The sequence below is a fragment of the Hemicordylus capensis genome, chromosome 5 (assembly GCF_027244095.1).
Source record: "Hemicordylus capensis ecotype Gifberg chromosome 5, rHemCap1.1.pri, whole genome shotgun sequence".
Classification (NCBI taxonomy): Eukaryota; Metazoa; Chordata; class Lepidosauria; order Squamata; family Cordylidae; genus Hemicordylus; species Hemicordylus capensis.
The window spans coordinates 143,487,805-143,513,816 of NC_069661.1; the positions used below are offsets into that span (position 1 = coordinate 143,487,805).

The window sequence follows — 26,012 nt, forward strand, 5'->3', positions numbered from 1 at the left end:
CTCCTGGAGCCGTTGTGCACTGGCTGTGGCACTGGAAAGCCCAAGAGTGGCACTCATTGTGTGGTGGAAGGAAGGACAGCACCTGACTTCCCCCCAGCCCTCCCCAGGCCAGGTAAGCTTTGGTCCTGTGTACGACCTTATAGTCTCTTAAGTTTTTTGCATGGCAACCAAGAAGGCTAGATATATTTAGGTTTTAAGAAATGGGATTTTCATAACTTTAACCTATTTTTACCTAATTTAATTATACTTATTTCATTTTAGGGTAGCTCACTGTTTGAAATTTTTATCATCATTATGTTTTAAATTTTGTTAATTTTTTAAAAACTAATTCTAATTTCAGCCTGTTTTAATTACATACATTCAATTATATAACTGTAATCAATTATATAACTGTAACTTTCTCTTCTGTTTTGGCTTGTGGCGGTAACATTAAAGAACTTTAGGGTAGCTCAGGTGGGATGCCCAGGCAGTCTCCCATCTAGGCATTAACCAGGCTGAGCCCTACTCAGCTTTAAGAATGTTACAGCAGCACATACCTTCACACCTTTCTCTGGCCCTTCACCAATTGCCTCATTTATGACCATTAATAGGGCTCATTCCCACATTGAGAGATTTCCAGATGCAAAACAATGATCCAGGAGGACATACAAAGGTAGTGTGTAAATAGTTCATACAAATGTCCTAATCCCTTACAATGACATGAATGATGACCCACTGTTGCTTAAACTGAAGTAATCAAAAGATGTTTGAACCACTTTAGACAAATAGACTTGTTTCTTCTGCTACAGAAATGACTTGCAAGATTAACTTGGTGCCCATAATCAGGCTGTGTGAATTGGCTAATGACTGTAATAAGGTTTAATCACTTCTGCTGCACTTCATTTACAAGTTTGATTAAACAGTGGCGGCCAATTTTAATAAGCAACGGTAAATGTTAATCAATGAGGTGACATTTCACTTTTTACTATAATAAAGGGAAAATGGAATGAAACACAAATATTAAAGATGACTCTCTAAGAAGAAGAAGAAGAATTAGTAATGTTTGTTTAATTAAACTGAATTCTTACACTTCCTAATACATCACAAAAGGGCACCTATATTGAGGCTTAGGTAATGTGCAAATATCTTTTAATTTAACTATTCTAAGCACTTCAAGAGTCACCAAGTGAAATCACAGAGGAGGCAAAATCTGAACAAGAAACACTCTGCTTTCAAATATCAACATACTTAACATTTTAGTGTGGAATTAATAAGCCTCAAACCTGGGCATATGTCTTCAGAATGTGGCTATGCAGCTGCAGTTCCTGTGGCACTTCCACAGACTTGACCCCAACAAACTGAAGGAGTGGAATCGCAATGCCTGTGTCCCAGGTAGTAATCCTTGCCGATGGTTCTACCATAATACTCCAATGAGCCTGAAGATTGGTGGATGGAGGGGTGTACAAAGTCATGTTGGCAAGATGGTCATTCAGCTTAGAGTAATAAGAAGACTTTATCTCAGACACTTCTTCTGCAGTCATGAGTCCCTGGGCTACTAAACACTCTGTGTAACTGTCTGGAATACTCTTACGGGATCTGTCAGGGGAAGCAAGATATTACAATATATTAAGTTACCTCTTGTTGAGACCACTCCAATCCAAGTCTGCCTGTAAATTTTCTGGCCTGCTTCAAGATGCATTAAAGGAGAATATGAGCAGGACCTCACATACTTCAGGGAGCATCTTCTCCCATATTATCTCCCCTCACTTTTAAGTTCCTCAAGTGAAGCTCTGTTTGTGGTTCCATCATTTATGGAAGTGATATCATAGGCAGCCTACAGCAAGGCTTTCTAAGTGACAGCAACTACTCTTCAGAATTCTCTGCCAAAACAGACCCTCCCTGTCATATGTTTTCCACCACTAAGAAAAGACAATGCTTATTCTAGAGCAATTTGCTGCATGTTCCTACCATTAGTAATGTTTATTCTATTTGTATTTGGGTAATCTTGGAAAAGCAACAGATAAACAATATAATTTACACAGGCACAGTATTGCCTGCAGAGTTAAAGTGCGGTGTACAAATGCATTCCACTATTTCAATTCTGAACATTCTGTCAATTATAGAATCCATTCCAGCTATCCAATCCACTTGGAAGCTGACAACGAGTAATCAGGTGACAAGCACCACCATCTGTCCAAATGTGGTACAGATCCATTGAGAAATGGCAGCGATAAAAGCATTTTGAAAATAGACCCATTTGAAGTTATTTTTCCACAGGTATATGGCCTGTATTTGGCCAAGGAATCCATTCCTTCCCCCTATTAAATCTATCCAAAAATTCAGAGGAGTATGAACTTTTTTTGTTTTGAAAAAAGTATGTCGAGAATTTCTTGAGTTATTTGCCTCTGAAGTCCCCATTAAAACGGGGTAATCAAGTCCTGGCACACATCACAGCACAAGGGATGAACTTTTGCTGGCTGAAGGGAGAGACTGCTTGCTTGCCTACTGCTACCGTAATTTCAACATGATGGGAATGAAGGCTGTATCTGCATGCTGCTCTCTGTTGTCAGACATTTTTCCTGATGCAAAGGGACCTTTGTTACCCTTGTCCTGTGGCAAGGGTAACATAGGGGGTTGTTTTAATCACACACTATTTTTCAGAAAGGCTCAGTGATCTCTAGTTGGATTTCCCCAGCCCTGCCTAACCCTCCAATTTACCATCCTCCTCATCCTTAGACAGGAGGGTCACAAATAGAATATAACTGTTCTTGTAAGAATATTTAGAAAAGGCATTGCTAAAAGACCAAGAAAGCCCAAACAGGATGTGTCATATCTCCTCTGCCATAGTAAGCCATACCTGATGATTTTATACATGGTGGGGTTAGTGAAGAATGGCTCATCTAGTTCATTGTGACCCCATTGCCGGTAGCACAGCAAATCCACAATCACATCCTTGCGGAAATGACGCTGGTATTCAACAGCCAATCGTGCAGCTCGGGTGACTTCTTCAGGATCATCTCCATTAACATGGATAACTGCACAGCCAACTATCTTACCTAAAAATGTCAAAAAGACCATGATAGGTCCACACATATACAACTCACAAAGCTAAACACAGCTCACCAGAAATGTATGGCAGTCAACAAAAGATTGTACACACTTTGGGTTTTTTTGCCTGCCTGGGACTGAAAAAATAGGATGGGTTGCCAAGCACCTGGAGGTTGCATGCTGTGCATGCCTGAATACAATACAATTAAATAACTTGAAACATATTAGACCACCTATATTTAGTTATTTTGTAATTTCACATTCACTTACACTGTCCCACCCTAAACATGTCTGACTACTGTTCTTGTCTTTCTTGCCCACCCTGTCTTTTGGCAGAGAATTCAAGAATGATACCAATGGCTAGATTGTCTTACCCCTGTAATGTTTACTTTCAAAACTTTCATCTAACATTCACAATAGGAGTATTCACAATCCTTTTAACTTATAACCAGTTCCCTCAGAAAACTGTGATACATACCAATATCACTACAGTACAAAGAGGACCTCCCTCTGTCTGCTGGAGTGGTATAGCCCAGCTGGTTGTTCACAATCAGATGAATGCTTCCACCTACTCTGAAATGTGGTAGATTGGAAAGTGTAAAGGTTTCAGGAACAATTCCTTGACCAGAGAAAGAAGCATCACCATGAACCTATAATCACAGAGGAAAATAAAGTTGTGTCAGTAACCAAGGCCAAAAGACTCACCTTTGTTTGTGAGGGAAAACTAAAATATTGCAATTTAGAAAATATAATGCTAAAGAAAGAATCTCCCCACATAATTATCTGCTTTTGTTAGTTATTTTCACTATGTAATAGATGTTAGACCAACTTATCCTGAAATAATGCATAATGTATGTAGCTTTCAAGTATTTGCATCAACATAAGAGGAGCCTTGCTGGATCAGGCCCATGACATCCTATTTCCTACAGTGGCTCACCAAATGCCTCAGAAGGCCCACAAACAGAAGATGAAGGCATGCCCTATCTCCTGTTATTGCTCCCCTGCTACTGGTATTCAGAGGTGTCCTTCCTCTGAACATGGCATTTCCTAGAGAAATATACCAGCTGAGATGGCTTACATAACGTTTTGAACCTAGATCCTCTGTCAACCCCTGTTAACTGGGCAAAGAGGCACTTTTAAAAGGGATGGCACTCTTACATTTAGCATATCATCTCTCCCAGTGGGTTCTGGTTGTGTCTCACTTGTGTTTATTTTTAGATTGTGAGTCTGTTTTGGATACAGAACCATTTTTCATTTCTTTTGCAAAGTAAGCCACTTCAAGAACTTTTGTTTGTTGAAAAGTGGTATATACATTTTCTAAATAAATAAATAATAAATAAAAGTGGATGTATCTAATTATACTTATACCCTGCTCTCAGAGTAGGTGACATAGAGTCTGACCAGACTGTCACCTGCTTAACTTTAAATAACTTTACAGCCTCATATGCCTGCAGACTATTCTCTGAGCTCAGATAACTTGTCTATCAATGGCATTATGTCACAAGTTCTCCAAATTTTTAAACTACCTCTCCCCCAACAATTTCCATTGAATCTCAAAGTACCTGCAGGCAGATGACTTTGTCTCCAGGTTGTGCAGAAATATCTAGAGAGTAATCTCCATCAAGCAATGATTGTTGTCTCCCCCTTGTTTTGCCAACTGCCACTGGGTTAATGGCTTCTAGGTGGGAGGGGTTTGGCAACAGGATGGCGTGAATAGGGCGGTGAGACCCGAAGTCCAGATCTACTGAAGCAGACAGGTGGGACAGGACATCTCCAATTGCTGGGGAATTCTCTGGAAATTCACTCAAGCCTTGCATTTTACGGAACATAAGCTTCACAGTAGGATATTAATATTAAGTTTAGATGCATTTTCAGATCATATTGAATGCAGATGAACAACAGTTGTCTGTTTCAAGAGTTCCCAAATGTTTGGGGCACTGCACATGTCTTCTGACCCTGCTTTAGTGTTTCAGATCTCATACAGACCTCTCCCCCAATTTTTTATCTCAGCCCAACTTCATCCACAAAGATAACCAAAGCCCCCCTGCATTCTACACTCAGTCAGAAATCCCTCCAAGAGGGGGACAGGATAGATAGGTGACTTGCCTAGATAGAGGCTACCCACATGGAGTGTGTTGAAAATTATTTCTGCATGGCAGTGGCTCCACTAGGAGGTCAAAACATGTGAAATGCTTACCACACAAAATGGCTGAATAGCCTGAAGATTTCTTTATCATGTTTATATCCCATACTTCCTTTAGAGAATTCAGGAGAGCATACATGGGTTATCCCATTTTATGTTTATAACACCACTGTGAAATGGGCCAATCAATCTCTCTTATGAATCTTAAGGCTATCCATTGAGGATCATAATTCAGTGGAGATTTGAACCCAGATCTGTTTGACCCAACTTCACCACTCCATCCATACTCTCTGGAGTCTTCATGCCAGTGTCTGCAACACCAGGGTGCACTGGCATGGAATCTCTCAGGATGGCACCAAACCACACAGGAAGCGGCTTTCAAACACAACCTCTGCATGGAGCCATTGCTATGTGAAAGCATTTCCAGTGATCCTTATATGCCAAACATTACTTTTGAACTAGAGCCTAAGTAGCCATGTCACAGAGGCAATGCTGGATGTTCTGCTATTTCTGTTTAACACTTAGTTTAATACCTCACAGTATTAGGCTCTGTTTCACCTCCAGTTCTTTGGGCTTTCCAACATATTAACCTTTTTCAGAAGGCATTTCTCAAAAATGACTTCCAAAACTGCAGAATAAATTTATTGAAATATTTAATTGTTGAAATATAAATTTGTTGAAAAAATGTGTTGAAATATTTGTGGTCTCACATTTGGGTTGGCAAAAGAGGATCTAAACACATTTAAGAGGGGGGAAATCTAAGGCCATTAGAATTAATCAGCCTTTACCACCAACTTTATAGGGATGTGTTTTTTTCTAAACCTGAAGTTAGTCATGTCCAAAAGAAAAATCTGTTGCTTACCTCAGGTGGAAACTGAAGAAGCCCCGTGAGGAGATTGAGTCTGCCTCGATGAGGCATTCCAAGAACAATATCTGTCACTCCACTGTATGAGCACATTTTCAACAATTCATGAAAAAAACCCATCATGCTTTCTGCTCCTTCACCACCATATCTTTTCACAGTGGCAAACTTTGTGGCTAAAAAATGATCAAATTCCTGTAAAATGCAAATTGTGAAGATTTTAAAAAAGAAAACTGTATCTTTGATAGTGCCTCAAGCCCAGTACAGATCTTTAACAATCCCAAACTTCTAACCATGATAAGGAGACAGGGAGTGTGTCACATGCTTGTGCTCTCCCTTCCTTATCCCCCCATCTGCATGAATTTCCCTCTCCCTTCCATGGTTTTCTTAATGTAGTATTATGCATGCATCAGTGGTAACCATGGTTAATCCTAGCCATGACTGACTTTAACCATAGTTTGTGAACCCACTCCAACCAAAGGTTTCAAACTACAGTAATGAGGACAAGCTTGGTTAGCACAGATACAGACAGTTAAAGCAACCTAAGGAAGGGAGACAAAAATTTGTGCAGGACTGGAAAAGAGAAAGTATGCAAACCCATGGCATTTTCCTGATGTGTAAAGCAAAAAGAGAGAGATAATTCAATGTCTAAAAATTATAGAAGATTGACAAAAATATAGAAGGTTAAAAAAAATGATTGACTCCATATTGCTTAGGATCCACACTGATTTCATTCCCAATGCATTGCTCAGTAAGATTAGCAAAAATTACAGCACTTGTATTGCTATAGGAGGAATCCAAATGTATGTTTAAAAGTTTATAATGGGTATATATTTTGTAAGCACAGACATGGAAAAACATAATACCACTGATTTCTGGAGCAGCTAGATAGGGGTGTGCACAAACCGTTCGATGCCAAACTGGTTCACTTTGAACTGCGCCAGTTCGGCAGCTCGACTACGAACCAAACCGGGGGTGGTTCGGTCTGTGATCAAATGGAACCAAGCCTGGTTCATGGCGAACCAGTTCAGCATTGAAGAGAGTTGGGGTGGCAGCGAGAAAAGTAGTGTACAGAGCTTACTGGCCGGCATCACCACTGCCCCGCAGGCACTGCCCAAGCGCATGACGATCCATGTTTACCGAGCCGCCTGCATTGCAGTAGCACAGTTGCAGCCTCCCCGCATGCATGGAGGCCATGCAAATGGCCTCCGGGCATCTGCAGAGGCCGCAGCTGTGCTGCTGCCATGCAGGCGGCTTGGTAAATACAGATTACCGTGCGCTTGGGCAGCGCTGTGGGGATGAGCAGCTGCACTGCACTTTACATTACTTTTCTCACTGCCTCCCCACAGCCACCCCTTCGTAGACTCCCACATCCCTTTACTTATAAAGGGGAATCCTCACTAGATTCCGCTTTACAAGTATAGCTGAACCGCCAAACAGGTTCAGTCAAATGGACCAGAACTGGTTTGGTGGCATGCAGTTTGGTTCTAATTGGATTCAGATTCGAACCTAACCATGAGTTCTGGTTTGTGCACACACCTACAGCTAGATTATTACATCATTTAAGCCACTGAAAGAGATCTTCTGGGCAAAATATACATGGTAAATGACTACATGAAATTTCTTGTATTCCAGAGTGAATGGACAGGCTGACATTTTTGTAATAAGGATTTGGTTTGTGTGTTGATATAAGCTTCTTCAAACATTTAAAAAGCATGGTGGGGGGTGGGCACTGTACTTGCATACAGCACCCTGAGAACATGCCCTCAAGTCCCATTCTGGTGCTGATGCATTCAAAAAGCATCACCAACCCTCTGTACTCTCCATGAATTTGAAGAGGCAAGCTTCATAAGCATGATGAAGATTGTTTCCATGATTGGAAGGCTCAGGTGCCTTTGAAGTGCAAAAGACTGGGATCACAATGTATTATAACTCTGTTCTATGGATGGAAGTGCTTCCCATGTCTTTTTCCTGCAAAAGATTACTTGTGTAGCTCAAACAAATGGATATTTCTGTTGCAACTAGACTCTCCAACCAAACTAAACTAAACTTATCTAAAAGGGAAGGGAGCCTGTAGTGATAGTCAGGCATGAGGAAGGACTAGGCCTCAATTAGAGTAACTGCTTGGAAGATGGGCCTCTCCAAATAAGGAACAAAGCTTGGGAGAATCAAACCCCTGTGGTCCAGTCGAGAGTAGGCAGCAGGATTTACTGAACAACCTATAGAAAAGTAGGGGAGGGATGTGTTAGAGGGCAGTTCTGCCCTAGAGGTTAGGGATGTGCATGGAACAGTGCCAGGCGGTTCAGTTCAAGTCAAAACCAGACTTGACCTGAGCAACCTGGTCCGCATACTGGTTCTGGCGAACTGGCCAGCAGTTCAGTTCATGCATAGAACCAGGTTGAACTGGTTTGACCCATTCTAGAGCTTGTAAAGGGGAACCCATTAAGGATTCCCCTTTACACACCGCTACTGGAGGCCTCTCCATGAGGTCTGATCACATAACTCTTCTGTGGGGGAAGAGTGGGATATAAATATAAAAATAAAAATAATTTTTTAAATTTTTAAAACTACTGTAGGACAAAGGAAGTCTAAAAGCCTTGTGCTGGGAATCAGCTGCAAGTTCCTTACCTGGAAGTAACTAGGAAGGAGAGGGACCAGTTTAGCTAGACGCATCAGGGAATTTATTTTTGTTTAAGTGCTTGGATCTGACAGCATGGTTCTTGTAGTTCCTGGGGAAGGGTTTTACTTGAATGGAAGCATCGATTGTTGATGCCTCTATAGTTTTCCTTATCATCTAATTATTAATAAGCCCTGGCTGTTAAAGAGTGTTATTCCTTATTGAGTCCTGCCCTAGTCACATGCTCCTGAAGGCCTCAGACTACTCAAGCCTTTCTTGTAGGGAGGGGTTTTCCACCTTACTGTCCCAGAATATTCCCTTGGAAGGGTGAATCTGCTGATATAAAAAGTGGATAGAGGCAGCCTACCTGGGACTCCTCACAGCTAAAGCAGGGATTTTGTCTCCCCTCCTGATCGTTACATAGCCACTAGACCAAAAACATGCATTTTTGTAGCACAGAAAGCATTAAATTGGATTATCAAAACTGTTGCCCATAAAAGCATCCTTAGCACTAATAGAACATGCCAAAAGACAATTATGTTCATATTCCAATTCAAGAAACAAAGTATTCATTGGCATTTAGTTGAGGGGAGAAAGGGCTTCATATCTTGAAAATATCAATTGCATTAAGATATTCCACATTTTCAGCCAGATAATTGAGCAGCTGCCTTTTTTCATACTAATAAACTAATAAACCTTTAATCACAGTCTTAGGGGTTTTTGTTACCAACAGGATAAATGACTCTCTCCCCTTCCCTCTCCCACACTTTTATACAATTCACCTGAGATTCTAACATGAGCTTGGACAAATGCTTTTTTTCTTCAGTAGTAAATGCTTCCTGTTTCAGTTCTTCAAATCGTTTCGCAATCCATTCTCTTTCTTGCAAGCTTGCCAACTGGCTAGTTTCTATAGATATGTGTTCACAGTACATATGGTCCAGATAAGACAATACATCCTCTAGGGATGCTTTATCCTTTCCCATGTTCAAAAGCCCTGGAATAAAAGTTATGTCATAGATTTACATTTATCCTCTAAGCAAACAGGAACACCATCAAGCACAAAGGTGCTCTTTCATCACTGTGTCAATAATCTTAAAAAATTTCACAGTCCTCCTTTTAGAAAAGTAATCCATACATGTTCTGATGTAACACATTGCCAGGTGATAGATCTGCAATTCCTAAATGTCAGATGAGAACACACATAAGAACAGCCCTGCTGGATCAGGCCCAAGGCCCATCTAGTCCAGCATCCTGTTTCGCACAGTGGCCCACCAGATGCCATTGGGAGCCTACAGTCAGGAGTTGAGGGCATGCCCTCTCACCTGCCATTACTCCCCTGCAACTGGTACTCAGAGGCACCCTGCCCTTGAGGCAGGAGGTGGCCTACAGCCCTCCGACTAGTAGCCATTGATAGACCTCTGCTCCATGAAGTCATCCAAACCCCTCTTAAAGCCATCCAGGTTGTTGGCTGTCACCACATCCTGTGGCAGAGAGTTCCACAAGTGGATCACGCGTTGTGTGAAAAAGTACTTCCGTTTGTTGGTCCTAGACCTTCTGGCAATCAATTTCATGGAGTGACCCCTGGTTCTAGTGTTGTGTGAGAGGGAAAAGAATCTCTCTCTCTCCACTTTCTCCACACCATGCATGATTTTATAGACCTCTATCATATCTCCCCGCAGTCATCTTTTTTCTAAACTAAAAAGCCCCAGGTGTTGTACTCTTGCCTCATAGGAAAGGTGCTCTAGTCCCCTGATCATCTTGGTTGCCCTTTTCTGTACCTTCTCCAGTTCAACAATGTCCTTTTTAAGATGTGGTGACCAGAACTGTACACAGTACTCCAAGTGTGGTCGCACCATAGTTTTGTATAAGAGCATTATAATGTTAGCCGTTTTATTTTCAATCCCCTTCCTAATGATCCCTAGCATGGAATTTGCCTTTTTCACAGCTGCCGCACATTGAGTCGACACTTTCAACGAGCTGTCCACCACAACCCCAAGATCCCTCTCCTGGTCCGTCACCGACAGCTCGGATCCCATCAGCATATACTTGAAGTTGGGGTTTTTCGTCCCAATGTGCATCACTTTAAACTTGCTAACATTGAACTGCATTTGCCATTTTGTCGCCCACTCCCCCAGGTTGGAGAGATCCTTTTGGAGCTGCTCACAATCCGTTTGAGATTTCACTACCCAGAAGAGTTAGGTATCATCTGCAAATTTGGCCACGTCGCTGCTTACCCCTGCTTCTAGATCATTTATGAATACATTAAAAAGCACCGGTCCCAGTACAGATCCCTGGGGGAGCCCACTTCTTACTTCCCTCCATTGTGAAAACTCTCCATTTATACCTACCCTCTGTTTCCTGTCTTTCAACCAGTTAGCAATCCACACATGTACTTGTCCCTTTATCCCATGACAGCTTAGTTTCCTCAGGAGCCTTTGATGAGAAACTTTGTCAAAAGCTTTTTGGAAGTCCAGGAAGACTATGTCAACTGGATCACCTTGATCCACACACTTGTTGACACTCTCAAAGAAGTCCAAAAGGTTGGTGAGGCAAGATTTACCTTTGCTGAAGCCATGCTGGCTCACTCCGAGCAGGGCCTGTTCTTCTAGGTGCTTTACAATTTTATCCTTGAGGATGCTTTCCATCAATTTGCCTGGAACAGATGTTAGGCTAACTGGCCTGTAATTTCCCAGATCTCCCCTGGATCCCTTTTTGAAAATTGGTGTTACATTTGCCACTCTCCAGTCCTCTGGTACAGAGCCCGATTTCAGGGATAAGTTAAATATTTTAGCAAGAAGGTCAGCAATTTCACATTTGAGTTCTTTGAGGACTCTTGGATGGATGCCATCCGGCCCTGGTGATTTGTTAGCTTTCAGTTTTTCCAGACAGTTTAGAACATCATCCCTTGTCACTTTTATCTGACTCAGCTCTCTAGCCTCCATCCCTAAAAAGCCTGGTTCAGGAACAGGTATATGCTCAGTATCCTCTGCCGTGAAGACAGATGCAAAGAACTCATTCAGTTTCTCTGCAACCTCCATATCCTCCTTAATAATCCCTTTCACTCCCTCATTGTCTAATGGCCCAACCGCCTCCCTGGCAGGTTTCCTGCTTCTGATGTACTTAAAGAAGTTTTTGTTATTCCCCTTGATACTTTTGGCTAAATGTTCCTCAAACTCTCTTTTTGCCTCCCTTATTGTCACCTTGCATTTCTTTTGCCAGAGTTTGTGTTCCTTTTTGTTCTCTTCGTTTGGACAGGCCTTCCAATTTCGGAAGGAAGTCTTCTTCCCTTTTATGGCTTCCTTGACGGTACCCGTTAGCCATGCTGGCATCCTCCTGGACTTAGTGGTACCTTTCCTCCTTTGGGGTATACAATCTAACTGGGCTTCTAGTATTGTGGTTTTGAGTAAACTCCATGCACTCTGGAGCGAAATGACTCTCCTGATTTTCCCCCTCAGCTTTCTTTTCACCATACTCCTCATTTTGGAGAAGTTTCCTCTTCTGAAATTCAAAATGTCCGTGTTAGACATCCTTGGTGATTCTCTCCCCGCATGTATGCTGAATTTGATGGCACTGTGGTCACTGTTCCCTAAAGGGTCGATGACACTGACATCACGCACCAGGTCCTGGGTGTCACTCAGAAGTAGATCTAAGGTCGCCTTCTCTCTGGTTGGTTCCAGGACCAACTGTTCTAGGGCACAGTCATTTAGCGTATCTAGAAATTTGACCTCTTTGTCCTGACTTGAATGTGAATTTACCCAGTCTATGTGTGGGTAGTTGAAATCACCCATTATTACAGCCCTGCCTCTCCTTGACGCCTCCCTGATTTCCTCCTGAAACTCCCAGTCACTGTCATCATTTTGATCCGGAGGGCGATAGCACGTCCCCAGTAGCACGTTTCCTTTCCGACCTTGTATAGTCACCCACAGGGTTTCTGTGGAGGACTCCAGTCCACTTAGGTTTTCTAGCTTATTAGATTCTATCCCTTCTTTAACATACAGTGCTACCCCTCCTCCAAGGCGCCCCTCCCTGTCCTTTCTGTAGAGTTTATACCCAGGGATAAGAGTGTCCCACTGGTTCTCACTGTTCCACCATGTTTCTGTTATGCCCACTATGTCTATTTTTGCGTTAGCAACCAAGCACTCCAGCTCACCCATCTTGGTTCGGAGGCTTCTGGCATTGGCATACAAGCCCCTATATGCTGAATCTCTCCCCTGATGTATGCTACTCTTTTGACTCTTTGACCTGCTGGCACAGGCTCCCATCTGCTCTTTATGTGGTTTTGCTCCATCCCCTTCTGTTTTATTTGCATTCTTTGCAGCCTCACACTTTAAAAGATGGCTTTTGCCAAATGGGATACTGCCCAGCTCCCATCGGCTGTTCCCAACTCTGCTTTATGTTAATGTTATAAGTCTCAGTCTATACATATTTAATCTACCCATCAAAGTAGTTTTATTAGTTTCCCCTGCTAACTGAGCAGAGAGGCATTTTTTAAAAGTGGTGATTCTCTTTATTTAGCAGAGGGAGAGCAACTGGCCCCATCCATCCCCAGTACAGCATCCCTCCAGTGGCTATTGCTAGCTTATGCTTCTTTTTTTAGATTGTAAGCCCTTTGGGGACAGGGAGCCATTTTATTTATTTATCCATTCATTCATTCGTTCATTCACTTCTATGTAAACTGCTTTGGGAACTTTTGTTGAAAGTGGTATATAAATATTCATCATATATATTACTTTGGACATTGCCTGTCTGTTTCAATCACTGATCTGGCACTGAGGGTTCTCTTCTCAGGATGTACACTGCACTGAGTATTTCAGGAACCCCAAGAGTTGAGGGAATTATATTGTTCTTGCCATGTTAGTATTGTCCTTCCCTAATGGCTAACAATAGTGATGGGCGAAGAAATTATGTCATTCACTGAAACCATGTGGTTCTTTATAGATATTACCACTACATTATGTTCACACAGAAGTTATTTCCACATTGCGACGGGTACATATGAATCACTATAATATACAATATTTGCATACCAGAGATTTCATAGACTGAATCACCTACAATTTTGTGTCACAGTTCTCTTAGTAACTTCAAAAAATGATAAATATAGATTATTCCTAGATATACAAAATTAAATATGTATAGACTGAGACTTATAACATTAACATAAAGCAGAGTTGGGAACAAAAACTGACTATCTTTTGATTTATTTATTTTTCATTTCAGTGCTTTAGGCTGCAATTGTATGTGCACACATCTGGGAGTGTCCTACTGAATCCAGTGGTATTTACTTCCAAATAAGCATCAGTAAAATTAGGTTGCATATCATTGCACCTTGGCATCTCTTACTACAATATTTAAAAACTATTGCTTACTACTATTCTATATCCTGCCAGAGCAACAATAGGTTAGAAAGATATACACATGCTGAAGCAGGGTTTCTGATGAGACCAAGACTATGTGGCTCAGTAGAACACATCTGGGTAAATGTACTGCATAGCATATCACTCCACAATGACTAACGTGCATTCAATTTTCCCTTCCCCAACAGTGTTCTCTATAACAAAGGTTTCCAGATGTTGCTGACTACAACTCCCAGCATCCTTAGCTGCAATGGCCTTTGGCTAGGGATTATGGGAGTTGTAGTCAACAACTTCTGAGAAAGCCTGTTACAGGAAACACTACCCCTCATCTGATGTTGACAGCATGTCCAATAAACAGTAGTCATGAAGCCCATCTTGTTGAGCTTCCTTCAGATGAACTAGTCCACTAAATCATCAGCACACATTAACCAGAAAAAGCTCAATGTACTTAGCGAAGAAACTATTTGTCCAGCTTAACTAAAACTGATCCTACCTGTTGTATTGAAGGGTCCTTGAAGAGCTTCTGTCAGAACTTGAATTTCAGGTACCATATCCATCACAGCCTGGCCAGTAAATAAAGGGTTAATTTTAGCAGCTTTGTGGCCATGCTCATGGTATGCAGCCACTAAACGAGCCAGCCCATGATCAACTGAAGAAAAGGAAACATAAACCACTTTAGCTAGTGTGTAAATGCATGGCATCATTTGAAACAGTGCGGAAGCAAGCTAAAAAGAGTTCAAGTCCCTCCAGATTTACTGTCCATTATGCTAATTTGATATTAAACATATACCAGTATTTTCAGCTGATGGTATTTCAATTTTGATGTTTCCACGGGAAATTTTTTCCGCCAATACAGAACTCTATGGATACTCTAATGCATCCATGGAGTTTCCATCTGACCAGGATGTTTCATTTGTTTTAGTAAAAAGGAGTGTTTTGCATGCTCAAAGGCATATATACATGAAGCTGTCAGGGAAGTAGACAAGGAAGCCCTAGCATAAACTGAAGCTCAATGAACACAATGAATACTGGTAACTATCAGCAATGTAGCTGTCTTTTGAGCAAACATAATAATTTACAGTTAGCTTATTACAGGGCTGCACAACTTTGGACCTCCAACTGTTGTTGGACTACAACTCCTATCATCCCTGGCTACAGTGGCCAATAGTCAGTGGTGATGGGAGTTGTAGTCCAACAGCAGCTGGGTGGCTGAAGCTGCGCAGCCCTGGATTATTACTAACATCTCATGCGCCAATGCTGGCAAGCAAAATTTCTAGCACAACTGAATATATGAAGGTGCCTAATGCCATTAGTCTATCTATCTCAGTATTGTCAGTTTAGACTAGCAATGGCTTTCTAATCTTACCGGCAGGTGTCTACTAGAGATTCTTTGTTATCCTACCACTCACTTAGATTTATATAACGCCCTTCCAAAAGTGGCTCAGGGTAGTTCACATTAAAATAAAAACAAAAACCCATTAAAAGCACATTAAAATTACAATTAAAACTAGATAACATTGAAACTAAATATCAGTAAAAGACAGGCTAAAATGATGGGTCTTTGTGGCTCTCCTGGAGGCTTCCAACAAAGACAATCCACTTATATCCATGGGGAGCACGCTCCACAACCTAGGAGTGACAACAGAGAAGGCCCTATCCCAGGTTGCCACCAGATGAACCGGTGGCACCCGAAGATGAACCCCTCCTGATGATCTCAATGAGCGGTAGGGATCTTGTAGAGTTAGGCGCTCCTTCAGGTAACCCAGGCCTAGGCCAGTCAGGGCTTTAAAGGTAATAACTAGCACTTTGTACTTTGCCCGGAGACATACTGGCAGCCAGTGCAACTGTTTGAGAACAGGCATCATGTGGTCTCTCCGGCATACCACAGAGACCAATATGGCTGCCGCATTTTGAATTAACTGAGGTTTCCGAACAACATGCAAAGGCAGCCCTACATAAAGCGCATTGCAGTAGTCCAACGTGGATGTTACCAGCTGGTGCACCACTGTTTTCAGGTCATTCTCCTTAACATATAGGGCAAATAAATAGATTGAATAAAATACCAAATAGAACACAACAGAGCAATAGAAACAGTCAATTAAGATAATATCCACCTGAATTCCCAAACACCTAGTTTCCCTGCTAACTGAGCAAAGAGGCACCTTTTTAAAGTGGTGATTCTCTTAATTGAGCAGGGGGAGAGCAACTGGCCCTACCCAACTGAAGCACAGCATCCCTCCAGTGGCTGTTACTGGTGTCTATTTTAGGATTATTTTATATTGTGAGCCTTTTTGGGACAGAAGCCTTATTTATTTATTTATTTATTTATCTATCTATCTCTATGTAAACCACCTTGGGAACTTTTGTTGAAAGTGATATATAAATATTTGCCCCTGCCGAAGTAGTAATATTAGTAGTGAAATATAAAGGTGTTTAACTGCTTTTCAGATGGTGAGTATATAACCAGTCTAGTGGGCTTCCTTGGAGAGGACATCCAAAGCATGGTGGTTATTGAGAAAGTCCTGCAAATTTAATTTCAGACAAAGAAGGGATTTGGCACTACAGATGTGAAATTTCCAGAAATTTTAAGTCATGAAAAAAGCCTGGTTTATTTCAATTCCCATCCCACAAAGGGAAGTTTTTGGGAAAACTGAAATATATGCAATACTTTTTTTTTTAAAGCACACTTTACAGGTCTAAAGACACATTTTTTCTTTAGGAGAATTTATTATGAATAACTTGCTTTGCTTATAACATTAATCATGTTTGGTATATTACATTTTGAAGTATAATTTATTGAGACCATTAGTCCAAAAGTAGAAATTTACTTTTAAATGTTATTTAATTTTTATTACAAATGGACTGTAATCTGCTGAAGCCAGTTTCTTCTGTTTTCAACATCAACTTATTACCTGCTTCTCATAAACTGTTTTTTAAAAAAACCAGTTTCAGAGAAGCAGGCAAAAAGTTAATGTCAAAACAGAAAAAAACTGCCTTACATGCAGTGCAGCGCCCTGCCATCTGAAAAGTGGCGTGAGCATATTTACTCCCTGCATCCTCAAACCACATCCTCGTGTCTGTCAAGCTTGCAGAGGCTCTCTCACTACTGTGTCATTGCTGCAGTGATGAGCTTCCGTTATTCCCAATAGGAAGCTTGTTGCTGCAGCATTGATGCAATTCTTAGGCGCCATGAAAGCCAGGTGAGCTTGGTATTTATTTATTTACTACATTTATATCCCACTCTTCCTCCAAGGAGCACTCAGTAGAAATGATAACATGGTTTGGGGATGCACAGAATGAGTGTGTGTACCCAACTCTTGGATCAGTGGTGTACTGTGCTGTATCTAAACCACTATCAACACTATAAATAGAATAAAGCAAAGTTTAACATAAACAAAATTTAGGCTGCTAGGTAGCATTTTGAAGTCCAGAGCCCTGAAAGTAGCATTCTCAGAAATGCTACCTGTTCCACGTGCAGGGCCAGCAAGAGTGGCAGCGCGGAGGGGTGTGGATGAAATGGTGGTGCCGGGAGGAGGGGTTAAGATTTGTTAGGCACTGGGATACATTTGGGGGCAAGCAAAGCCTGTACAGAAGGGACAGGCTCCACTTGAACCAAGATGGAAGCAGACTGCTGGTGGTTAAAATCAAAAAGGTCACAGAGCAGCTTTTAAAGTGGCACCTGGGGGATGGCCAACAGGAACTCGGCACTATCCAGTTCAGCAAATGCCATCCCTTAAGGTGTGAGGGAGTAAATGCTTCAGATAAACCAGAAGGGGACAGAGTAGAACCAGATAAAGAGCAGTCAGAAGGATGTGCTAGCTGGTCAAAGAGATCAAATGGCCATAAGAAAGATAGCACAGACCAGGTAAGAGATGCAACATATAGGTGCTTATATGCCAATGCCAGAAACCTCAAGGAACAGATGGGTGAGCTAGAGTGGTTGGTTGCTAATGAAAACGTAGATATAGTGCGTATAATGGACACATGTTGGAACAGTGAGAACCAATGGGACACTGCTATTCCTGGACACAAATTCTATGGAAAGGACAAGAAGGGGCACTGTATGTTAAGGAAGGGATAAAACCTTACAAGCTAGAAAACCTAGGAAGACTGGTATGCTTCACATAACTTCTGAGGGTGGCAATACAAGAACTGAAGAAATGTGTTAGTAGGGACGTGCTATCACCCTCCTGACCAAAATGCTGGCAGTGACCAGGAGTTGCAGAAGGAAATCGGGGAGGCATCAAAGAGAGACAGAGCTGTACCTTTAGCAAAGGCTGCGGAGGCAGAGACATCCAAGGGGTGATGGGGGCTCCTCCAAGCCCCAGACTAGCCTCCTGAATGACAGCCCAGGCCGGCTACAGCCCGGTTTGGGCCTCTGTGCACGTGTGAAGATCTGAACAGGCCTGCAGCCGGCCCAGGCTGTCATTCAGGAGGCTGGCAGGGGGTTTGGAGGAGCCCTCACCAATGCCTCCGATGTCTTGGCCACTGCCTCACTACCTCCACTGTGGCCTTGGCTAAAGGTACGAAGGCCCCTTTCTCTCTCCCACCCCACTGACTGGCCGTAGGATAGGGAAAAGGGAATGTCCCCTTTACTTCTAAAGGAATCCTTGAGGATTCCCCTTTACAAGTATCCTCAAACCAGCCCATGAACTGGTTCAGCCCAGTTCGATGGCCAAACTGGACCCAGTACAGCTGAACTCGGAACTGGAAGAGTCAATTCAAACCGAACTGGACAAACCAGTTCCATGCACTTTGCTATACAGAATGCATGGAGTTTATTTAAAACCACAATAATAGAAGCCCAGTTAGAATGTATACCAAAAAGGAGGAAAGGTACCACCAAGTCTGGGAGGATGCCAGCATAGCTAATAAGTAAAGTCAAGGAAGCTATAAGGTGTGTGTGGGTGCTTCCTCTTCAGAAATTGGAAAGCCTGCCCAAATGAAGAGAACAGCAAGGAACTCTGGCAGAAGAACTCTGGCAGAAGAACTGTAAGGAGACCATAAGGGATGTGAAAAGAGGGTGTGAGGAACATTTAGCTAAAAGTATCAAGGGGAATAACAAAAACGTCTTTAAATACATCAGAAGCAGGAAACCTGCCAGAGTGGCGGTTGGATGGTTAGATGATGAGGGAGTGAAAGGGATTATTAAGGAGGATATGGAGAAGATTGCAGAGAAGCTAAACAAGTTCTTTGCATCTATCTTCACGGCAGACAATACTGAGCGTATACCAATGCCTGAACCGAGCTTCTCAAGGACAGAAGCTAAAGAACTGAGTCTTATAGGGTGATGAGATATGACGCCCTAAACTGGAAAAATTAAAAAATAACAAACCACCAGAGCCAGATGACATCCACGCAAGAGTCCTTCAAGAACTCAAATGTGAAATTGCCAAGCTTCTTGCAAAAATATATAACTTATGCCTACAATCAGGCTCTTGTACCAGAGGATTGGAAAGTAGCCAATGTAACAGTGATTTTCAAAAAGGGATGCAGAGGGGATCCGGGAAATTACAGGCCAGTTAGCTTAACGTCTGTTGCAGCAAATTGATGGAAAGCATTCTCAAGGATAAAATTGTTAAGGATAGAAGAACAGGCCCTGCAGAAAGAGAACCACCATGCAAAGGTAAATCTTGCCTCACCAGCCTTTTGCAGTTATTTGAGAGTGTCAACAGGAATGTGGATAAAGGTGATCCAGTTGATATAGTATAGACTCTTGAGAAAATGTAGCCATCATGGGATAAGGGGACAAATTCTCATGTGGATTTGTAACTGGTTGAAGGTCAGCAAATGAAAGGTAGGTATAAATGGACAGTTCTCTAAATGGAGGGAAGTGAGGCCCCCCAGGAATCTATACTGGGGCCACTGCTTTTTAATTTAGTCATAAATGATCTAGAAGTTGGGGTAAGTAGTGATGTGGCCAAATCTGCAGATGACACCAAACTATTTAGGATAGTGAAATCCAAAAGAGATTGTGAGGAGCTCCAAAAGGATCTATCCAAACTGGGGGAGAAGGCAACAAATTGGCAAATGCGGTTCAGTGTCAGCAAGTGTAAAGAGATGCATATTGGGGCAAAAAGAAAACCCAGCCTCACATATACATTGATAGGGTCTGAGCTGTTGGTGACTGACCAGGAAAGGGATCTTGGGGTCATGGTGGATAGCTCATTGAAAGTGCCGAATCAATGTGCGGCAGCTGTGAAAAAGCCCAATTCCACACTTAGAATCATTAGGAAAGGGATTTAAAATAAAACTGCTAATATTATAATGCCCTTATACCAAACTATGGTGCGGCCACATTTGGAGTACTGTGTACAGTTCTGGTCACCATACCTCAGAAAGAACATAATAAAACTGGAGAAGGTTCAGAAGAGGCCAGCCAAGGTGATCGGGGACTAGAGCACCTTCCTTACGAGATAAAAGGCTATGAAATCTGGGGCTTTTTAGTTTAGAAAAAAAATAACTGAGGGGAAACATGATAGTCTATAAAATCATGAATGGTATGGATAAAGTTGATAAAGATATTTTTTTCAATTTTCAAGCAAATTCTCATCAGATACAAAGATACTCATCTCACTCAAGCAAATTCTCATTAGATACAAAGATGATCTTTGTATCTGATGAGAATTTGCTTGAGTGAAAGAACATTCTAGAAGGGTTTGTATGAACATTCTAGAAGGGTTTGTATGAGGACATTGAAGAATGTGGACCAGTGCCATTTCACCAAGACAAACTTCTACTTGAAAAAGATATTTCGAAACGGAGGTCACCGAGTCACCATTGTATGGACTTTACTTATGCATCCTATCATTCTCCACATCATGAACTTTATTATTTCCCCATGATTTACAATTGTTTCTCCAATATCATTTATCATGGCTTCAGAGGCACACTAACCCCCGGACCTTGGGGACCAGGTCTGGTCCTTCAAGGTATGGGGGGTGCTTCATATGGCCGGGGCCAGGGGCCTCCAGCAGCCGCCCCACATTCGCCAAAGCGCCACTTCTTTAAAAATGCTTACCGTGGCAGAGGGATGGCTGCGGGGAGGGGGGAGTGTAGCAGTCCTTCTCCCTCCCCCCTCCCCTGGCAGTGGCAACCAGGAGAGACACTGGACCCATCCATTCGGGCCAGCATCTTTAAGAAACTGCAAGGCACACCTGCGCAGAGGAGATCTTAGCCAACCCATGCCGTCACAGGCTTGCAACAATCTTTAAACTGCACAGGCACGCCTCAGTTTCTTGAAGATGCTGGCCCGAATGGATGGGTCCAGCATCTCTCCTGGTTGCTGCCGCTGGGAGAGTGGGGAGGGAGAAGGACTGCTCCACTCTCCCCCCCACTCCCCGCAGCCACCCCTCAGCCGTGGTAAGCATGTTTTTAAAAAGCAGAGCTTTGGCGGGGTGAGATTTCGGAGGGAGGGTCTTCTGTGGGGCAGGGGGGGCTCGTGGCTGGGTGGTCCAAGCTCCCCAATTACTTTGGTGCACCCCTGCATGGCTTTGTCTTGGTATACATTGCATATATTTTTCACAACAGATTTATTGGACTAGGTTGTGTGTGTTTAGTTTGGTGGGTGGATCTTTTTTTGGGGGGGGTTGTTTTTGTTCCCCCCCCCCTACATAAATAATCAAGCCCTTCACATTTAAGGTCACTACTGATAGCAAAGGGGCTACTGCCTTGTGGCAAGGGGAATAAGTGAGCCCAGCCTTCCTCCCAGCTTTGGAGCTAGAGAGGGAGGCAGAGATTACCCCTCTAACAGTAATCCCTTACAGCAATCCCCATCCCTCCCTATTTCCAAAGTTATAAGGAAGGCTGAGGCTACTGAATTGTCATGGTGTACAGAGTACCTTGGCTACACAGGGCCAAACCAGCAACCCTGCACTTCCCTTTCCTGTGCCATGCGGTAGCTGAAGAACCACGGCACACGTACAAGGCGCCAAGTAAGCAGACGGGCATCTCACCCATCTTTCTGCTGGTGGCCATGCCCCTGCATATGATGTCATATGCAGGGTGTGTGGCTGGCACATGCTGACACATGCGCACATTAGCAGAGGGGTAGGGGGCCGCTGGTTGAGCTCATCCCATGGCTGCTGGGACCACAACTGTGGCTCAGCAATCAAGACCACCGAACAATTTAACTTTGTTTTAAAATAATGTTTTAAAGTTTTAAATTGTTGTAATGTTTTAACTTTTTGCTGTCATTTATTTTAACCAATGTTTTAATTTCTTTTTGGTCATTTATCCATTTTAACTAATGTTTTAACTTTTCTGGTTTTGTTGTAAACCACGCAGAGATGTAAGTTTGGGGCAGTATAAAAATATGTTAAATAAATAAATAAATAAATATTGTGGAGCGCTGCAGAACATGTTATAGTACGTACATCAAACTGGAGGTCATCAATGCATTGTATAATACAGTGGGGCAATTCCATGAAATTGCAATTCCATGACAAAGAGATGAAACATTAAAAATGGTGTAGACCAAAGCTGGTGTCAATTTGCAGAGATATGTCTGAAAATCAATACTTTATATATATTTAACCTGTGCCTTAGCCATAATATTGGACATGAAGTCTGAAATGCCTAATAAAAATCAGCACTCATTGACAACAAAATACTAGTTTATTAAAACATGAATAATAACGAGAAATAAGTTACACGAAATGTGTATGTATTCTTAAGGCAGAAGCCAGCAGGTCTTTGAGCAAGGGCCTCTGTGTTACTGCAAGGCAAACTCTCTCATTGACCCAATATAAGACATCCTTGTATTAAGACAATTTTTGCATTGGACATGATTTAAAAAACATCCTTGTATCAGACAATTTTTGCATTGGACAGGATTAAAAAAAAAATTGTAAAATGTCACTGCATGTCTTATTGGACTGACACACTGCCCTAAATAGTTCCTGGATATACAAATGTGGGTGTGTGTTAGTATAATGTAATATTATGTATATGTAAAAACCATTACTCTGCATAGGCACCTAGGTAATTTTGGAGCCTGGACCTAGAGGCCTTTGGAGTGCCCCCCCCACCCCTGCAAATTAAGCATCATAATGCTCGGCTGGGTGACCATACCATCCAGAACAGACTAAAGAGAATTTTGAGGCCCCCTGGGGCTGTGGAGGCCCTGGACTTCAGCCCGGAAGTCTGGGGTAAGAGCACCTCTGGGCAGAGGTAGGAATAAATGAATGTAACAGGATGAGTAAATAGTTCTGCACAGAGTTAGCAGGAAAATCTAACAATTTAGGACAGCCACAATAGATTGTAACATGTTGCAGAAAAACTAGTGATTGGCTCAGTTGGCTGACATTGGTCAATTTTTTTCTGTGTCAAAGTCAGACATTGATGTTTCTTTTCTTTAGAACCACAGCACAATTTTCCTCCCCCCAGTGGAAGATCAGTGTTGGACAATGAGACAACAAGTGGTTCAGAAATTGCCAGATGCTGTCACTGGTTTCAGGAACTTTTTTTGACAGCCATCATGTAAGCTACGTGAACTGAATTCAGCATATCAATTTTCCAAATGCAGTGCCTCAAAGGTAACTAACGTTTTAATGTTAAGGTTAAATTAATGTTAAGTAAATTTATGTGCTTCAGGATCTGCTTCTTTTCATTAATTATTTACCTTGAAGAGTAGCAAGCAATACTACAAAATGACCCTGTGACCACACAAGAGAATTCGTTTACTGGTGTGTTTGCTTTTCTTCTGATTCAATTAAAAGTTAAGAGAAAAATTAACAAGTGCAAAACTTTGAATACTGAGTGTGGTTTACAGTGAAAAAAATTATAGCCATTGGTTCAAGATTGTGCACTGGGGGCTGAATTTGCACATACCTGCATCAAGTGTAGAAAGGGATGGCCAAAAATGATGATTCTGTTATCATCATATTTTGCACATTTCAGACTCCATCTATAATATTAAAGGATTTTTCAAAACAATATGGCCTTATAGTAGGAGACATTATCTTGCCTGTGAGTAAATATATCGATTTGAAAATGTGCTCCTGGCTAAAAATATTGATTTTTTTTTCCACTGAAAAAACAGTAATATGAGAATTCCATTACCCTTGGAATTGCCCAGTAGCTAGGTTATCCTTCTCTAGGAGTGGCTGTAGTTGGTGCATCAGCCTAAACTGATGAGATACTTTTGGTTCCAACTTGTGGAGCCAGCGTGGTGTAGTGGCTAGAGTGCTGGACTAGGACCGGGGAGACCCAAGTTCAAATCCCCATTCAGCCATGATACTAGCTGGGTGACTCTGGGCCAGTCACTTCTCTCCCAGCCTAACCTACTTTACAGGGTTGTTTTGAGGAGAAACCTAAGTATGTAGTACACTGCTCTGGGCTCCTTGGAGGAGGAGCGAGATATAAAATGTTAAAAAACACACCCCCAAACCCCCTACAACCTGGGAATCCAAGAGCAATTCTGGGTCCAGCAGCACCAGGTCCTTAGGCGGAGACTGACTTAATTTAGAACCAAGGAACTATGAGCTTCCAATGTGTTAGACTGCTCATCAACATCTTTCTTGTTTGGACTGAATTTCAATTAATTCACCCTCATCCAGTACGTCACTACTTCTAGTTATCCATTCAGAACTTCTACCAACTTGCCTGGTTCTATTAGAAAGGAGAAACAGAGCTGGGTGTCATCAGCATGCACCCGGCATACTGATGACACTTCACCCCAAATCTCCTGACAACCTCAAACAATGGTTTCAAGTAGATATTCAAAAGTATGGGGGAGATAATCAAAGTCTTCACAGTCCCCCATAGGACAACTTCCACAGGGTAGAGCACCATCATTTTCTGGGACCCAGCTAACACAAAGGAGGTGATCTACCTCAGTGTCCTGCTAATATCTATGTATGTGGGTGTTGTTGTCAGTCAGTTTTTATTACAACCGTTGGCCAGCAAAGGGAGGTGTTGTTATTTTTAAACTATTATAGTTTGTGTATGGAGAGGGCAAGGTGGGGAAGCCTGTTAGATCCTGACCAAAACTTTAGAACCATCACACACCAGTTTTGCTGAAGGCAGCAATCCTGCACATGTTAACCTGTAAGTTAAGAAGACCTAGGGAAAGCAATAGGATTTGATCCCACATATAAATTTGCTTAAAGATCAGATTACATCTTGGAGATGGCACAGCAGGCGAGGAGCTTGTTGGATCCTTTTAGGTTTTTCCCCCAGAATAGGGCCGCGGAGGAGAGCAAGTATGAAGACAGGCAGGTACTCATTATAAAGTGTAGTGTAGTGAAGGCTTTGAGGCTTGAGCTCACACTGGCTACGTTCCAAAATGTGTTTGCAGGGCAGTGAATATGTGTGTTCAGAGACATTTTTTTCAGGACAGCGAACATGGCCTGAGCTACGCATGTGTACTCTGAAAAGGCCACTATATTCAGTGAAAATTACTCCCAAACGTGCTCATAGGACTGCAGTCACAAAGCGTCTGTCTGGCTTCGCTCTAGCAGCACAGTTCTGAGAGTAAGACTCCATGAAGTCAGTGGGACTTCACTTTTTAATAAGCATGTATAGGATTAGGCTGCAAGTCTATTTCTCTTGCGTTGCGTATATACAGAAAAGCAAGGAATAATTATAATAACTACTATTATTATCCTCTCTGTTCCCTCTCCCACTCATTTGTGAATACAATGTAAGGCTGCCTCCTCCCTTCCCCGAAGATGGAAAGAGCAACAAGCTGAAGGCAGCCCCTTATGAGTGTCCTGCAGGAGCACTACCCAGGCACCCGCTGACCTGCTCTCCGGGAGGGATCCCGTTGCTCTGCACCGTCGCCAGCCCCGCTCTCCACCTTGCGGCTCGGCCTGTAACCGTAGACACCCCTCTCGGTGCGATACCATCGCCACAGGGAGAGGAACGCCGCTGGCCTCAGCAGCCCAATCTCGCTGCCCAGCGCTAGAGCCGGCGCGGAAGCCGCCAGCCCTGCCACCCCAGCCATTCCACTCCGGACTGCCCCTAGCCAAACTGGCTCCGGAGCCAGCAGCCAGCCATGGGCAA

At 42.5% G+C, this 26,012-nt stretch overlaps 1 protein-coding gene across 2 annotated transcripts in view; it reads right to left on the reverse strand.

Moving 5' to 3' along the window:
* Positions 1-26,012, reverse strand: part of DHTKD1 (dehydrogenase E1 and transketolase domain containing 1) — a 41,448-nt gene extending 15,436 nt beyond the window's left edge. Inside the window, exons 1-8 of one of the 2 annotated variants that reach the window (XM_053253427.1) lie at positions 25,752-26,012; positions 14,500-14,655; positions 9,432-9,643; positions 6,033-6,227; positions 4,590-4,859; positions 3,506-3,677; positions 2,837-3,035; positions 1,263-1,575 (exon numbers count right to left, since the gene is read on the reverse strand). In XM_053253427.1, the coding sequence (XP_053109402.1) occupies positions 1,263-1,575; positions 2,837-3,035; positions 3,506-3,677; positions 4,590-4,859; positions 6,033-6,227; positions 9,432-9,643; positions 14,500-14,655; positions 25,752-25,953 (1,719 nt within the window). In that variant the 5' untranslated portion in view covers positions 25,954-26,012. The remainder of the gene's footprint in view (positions 1-1,262; positions 1,576-2,836; positions 3,036-3,505; positions 3,678-4,589; positions 4,860-6,032; positions 6,228-9,431; positions 9,644-14,499; positions 14,656-25,751) is intronic. The other variant, XM_053253428.1, reaches the window with a different exon arrangement.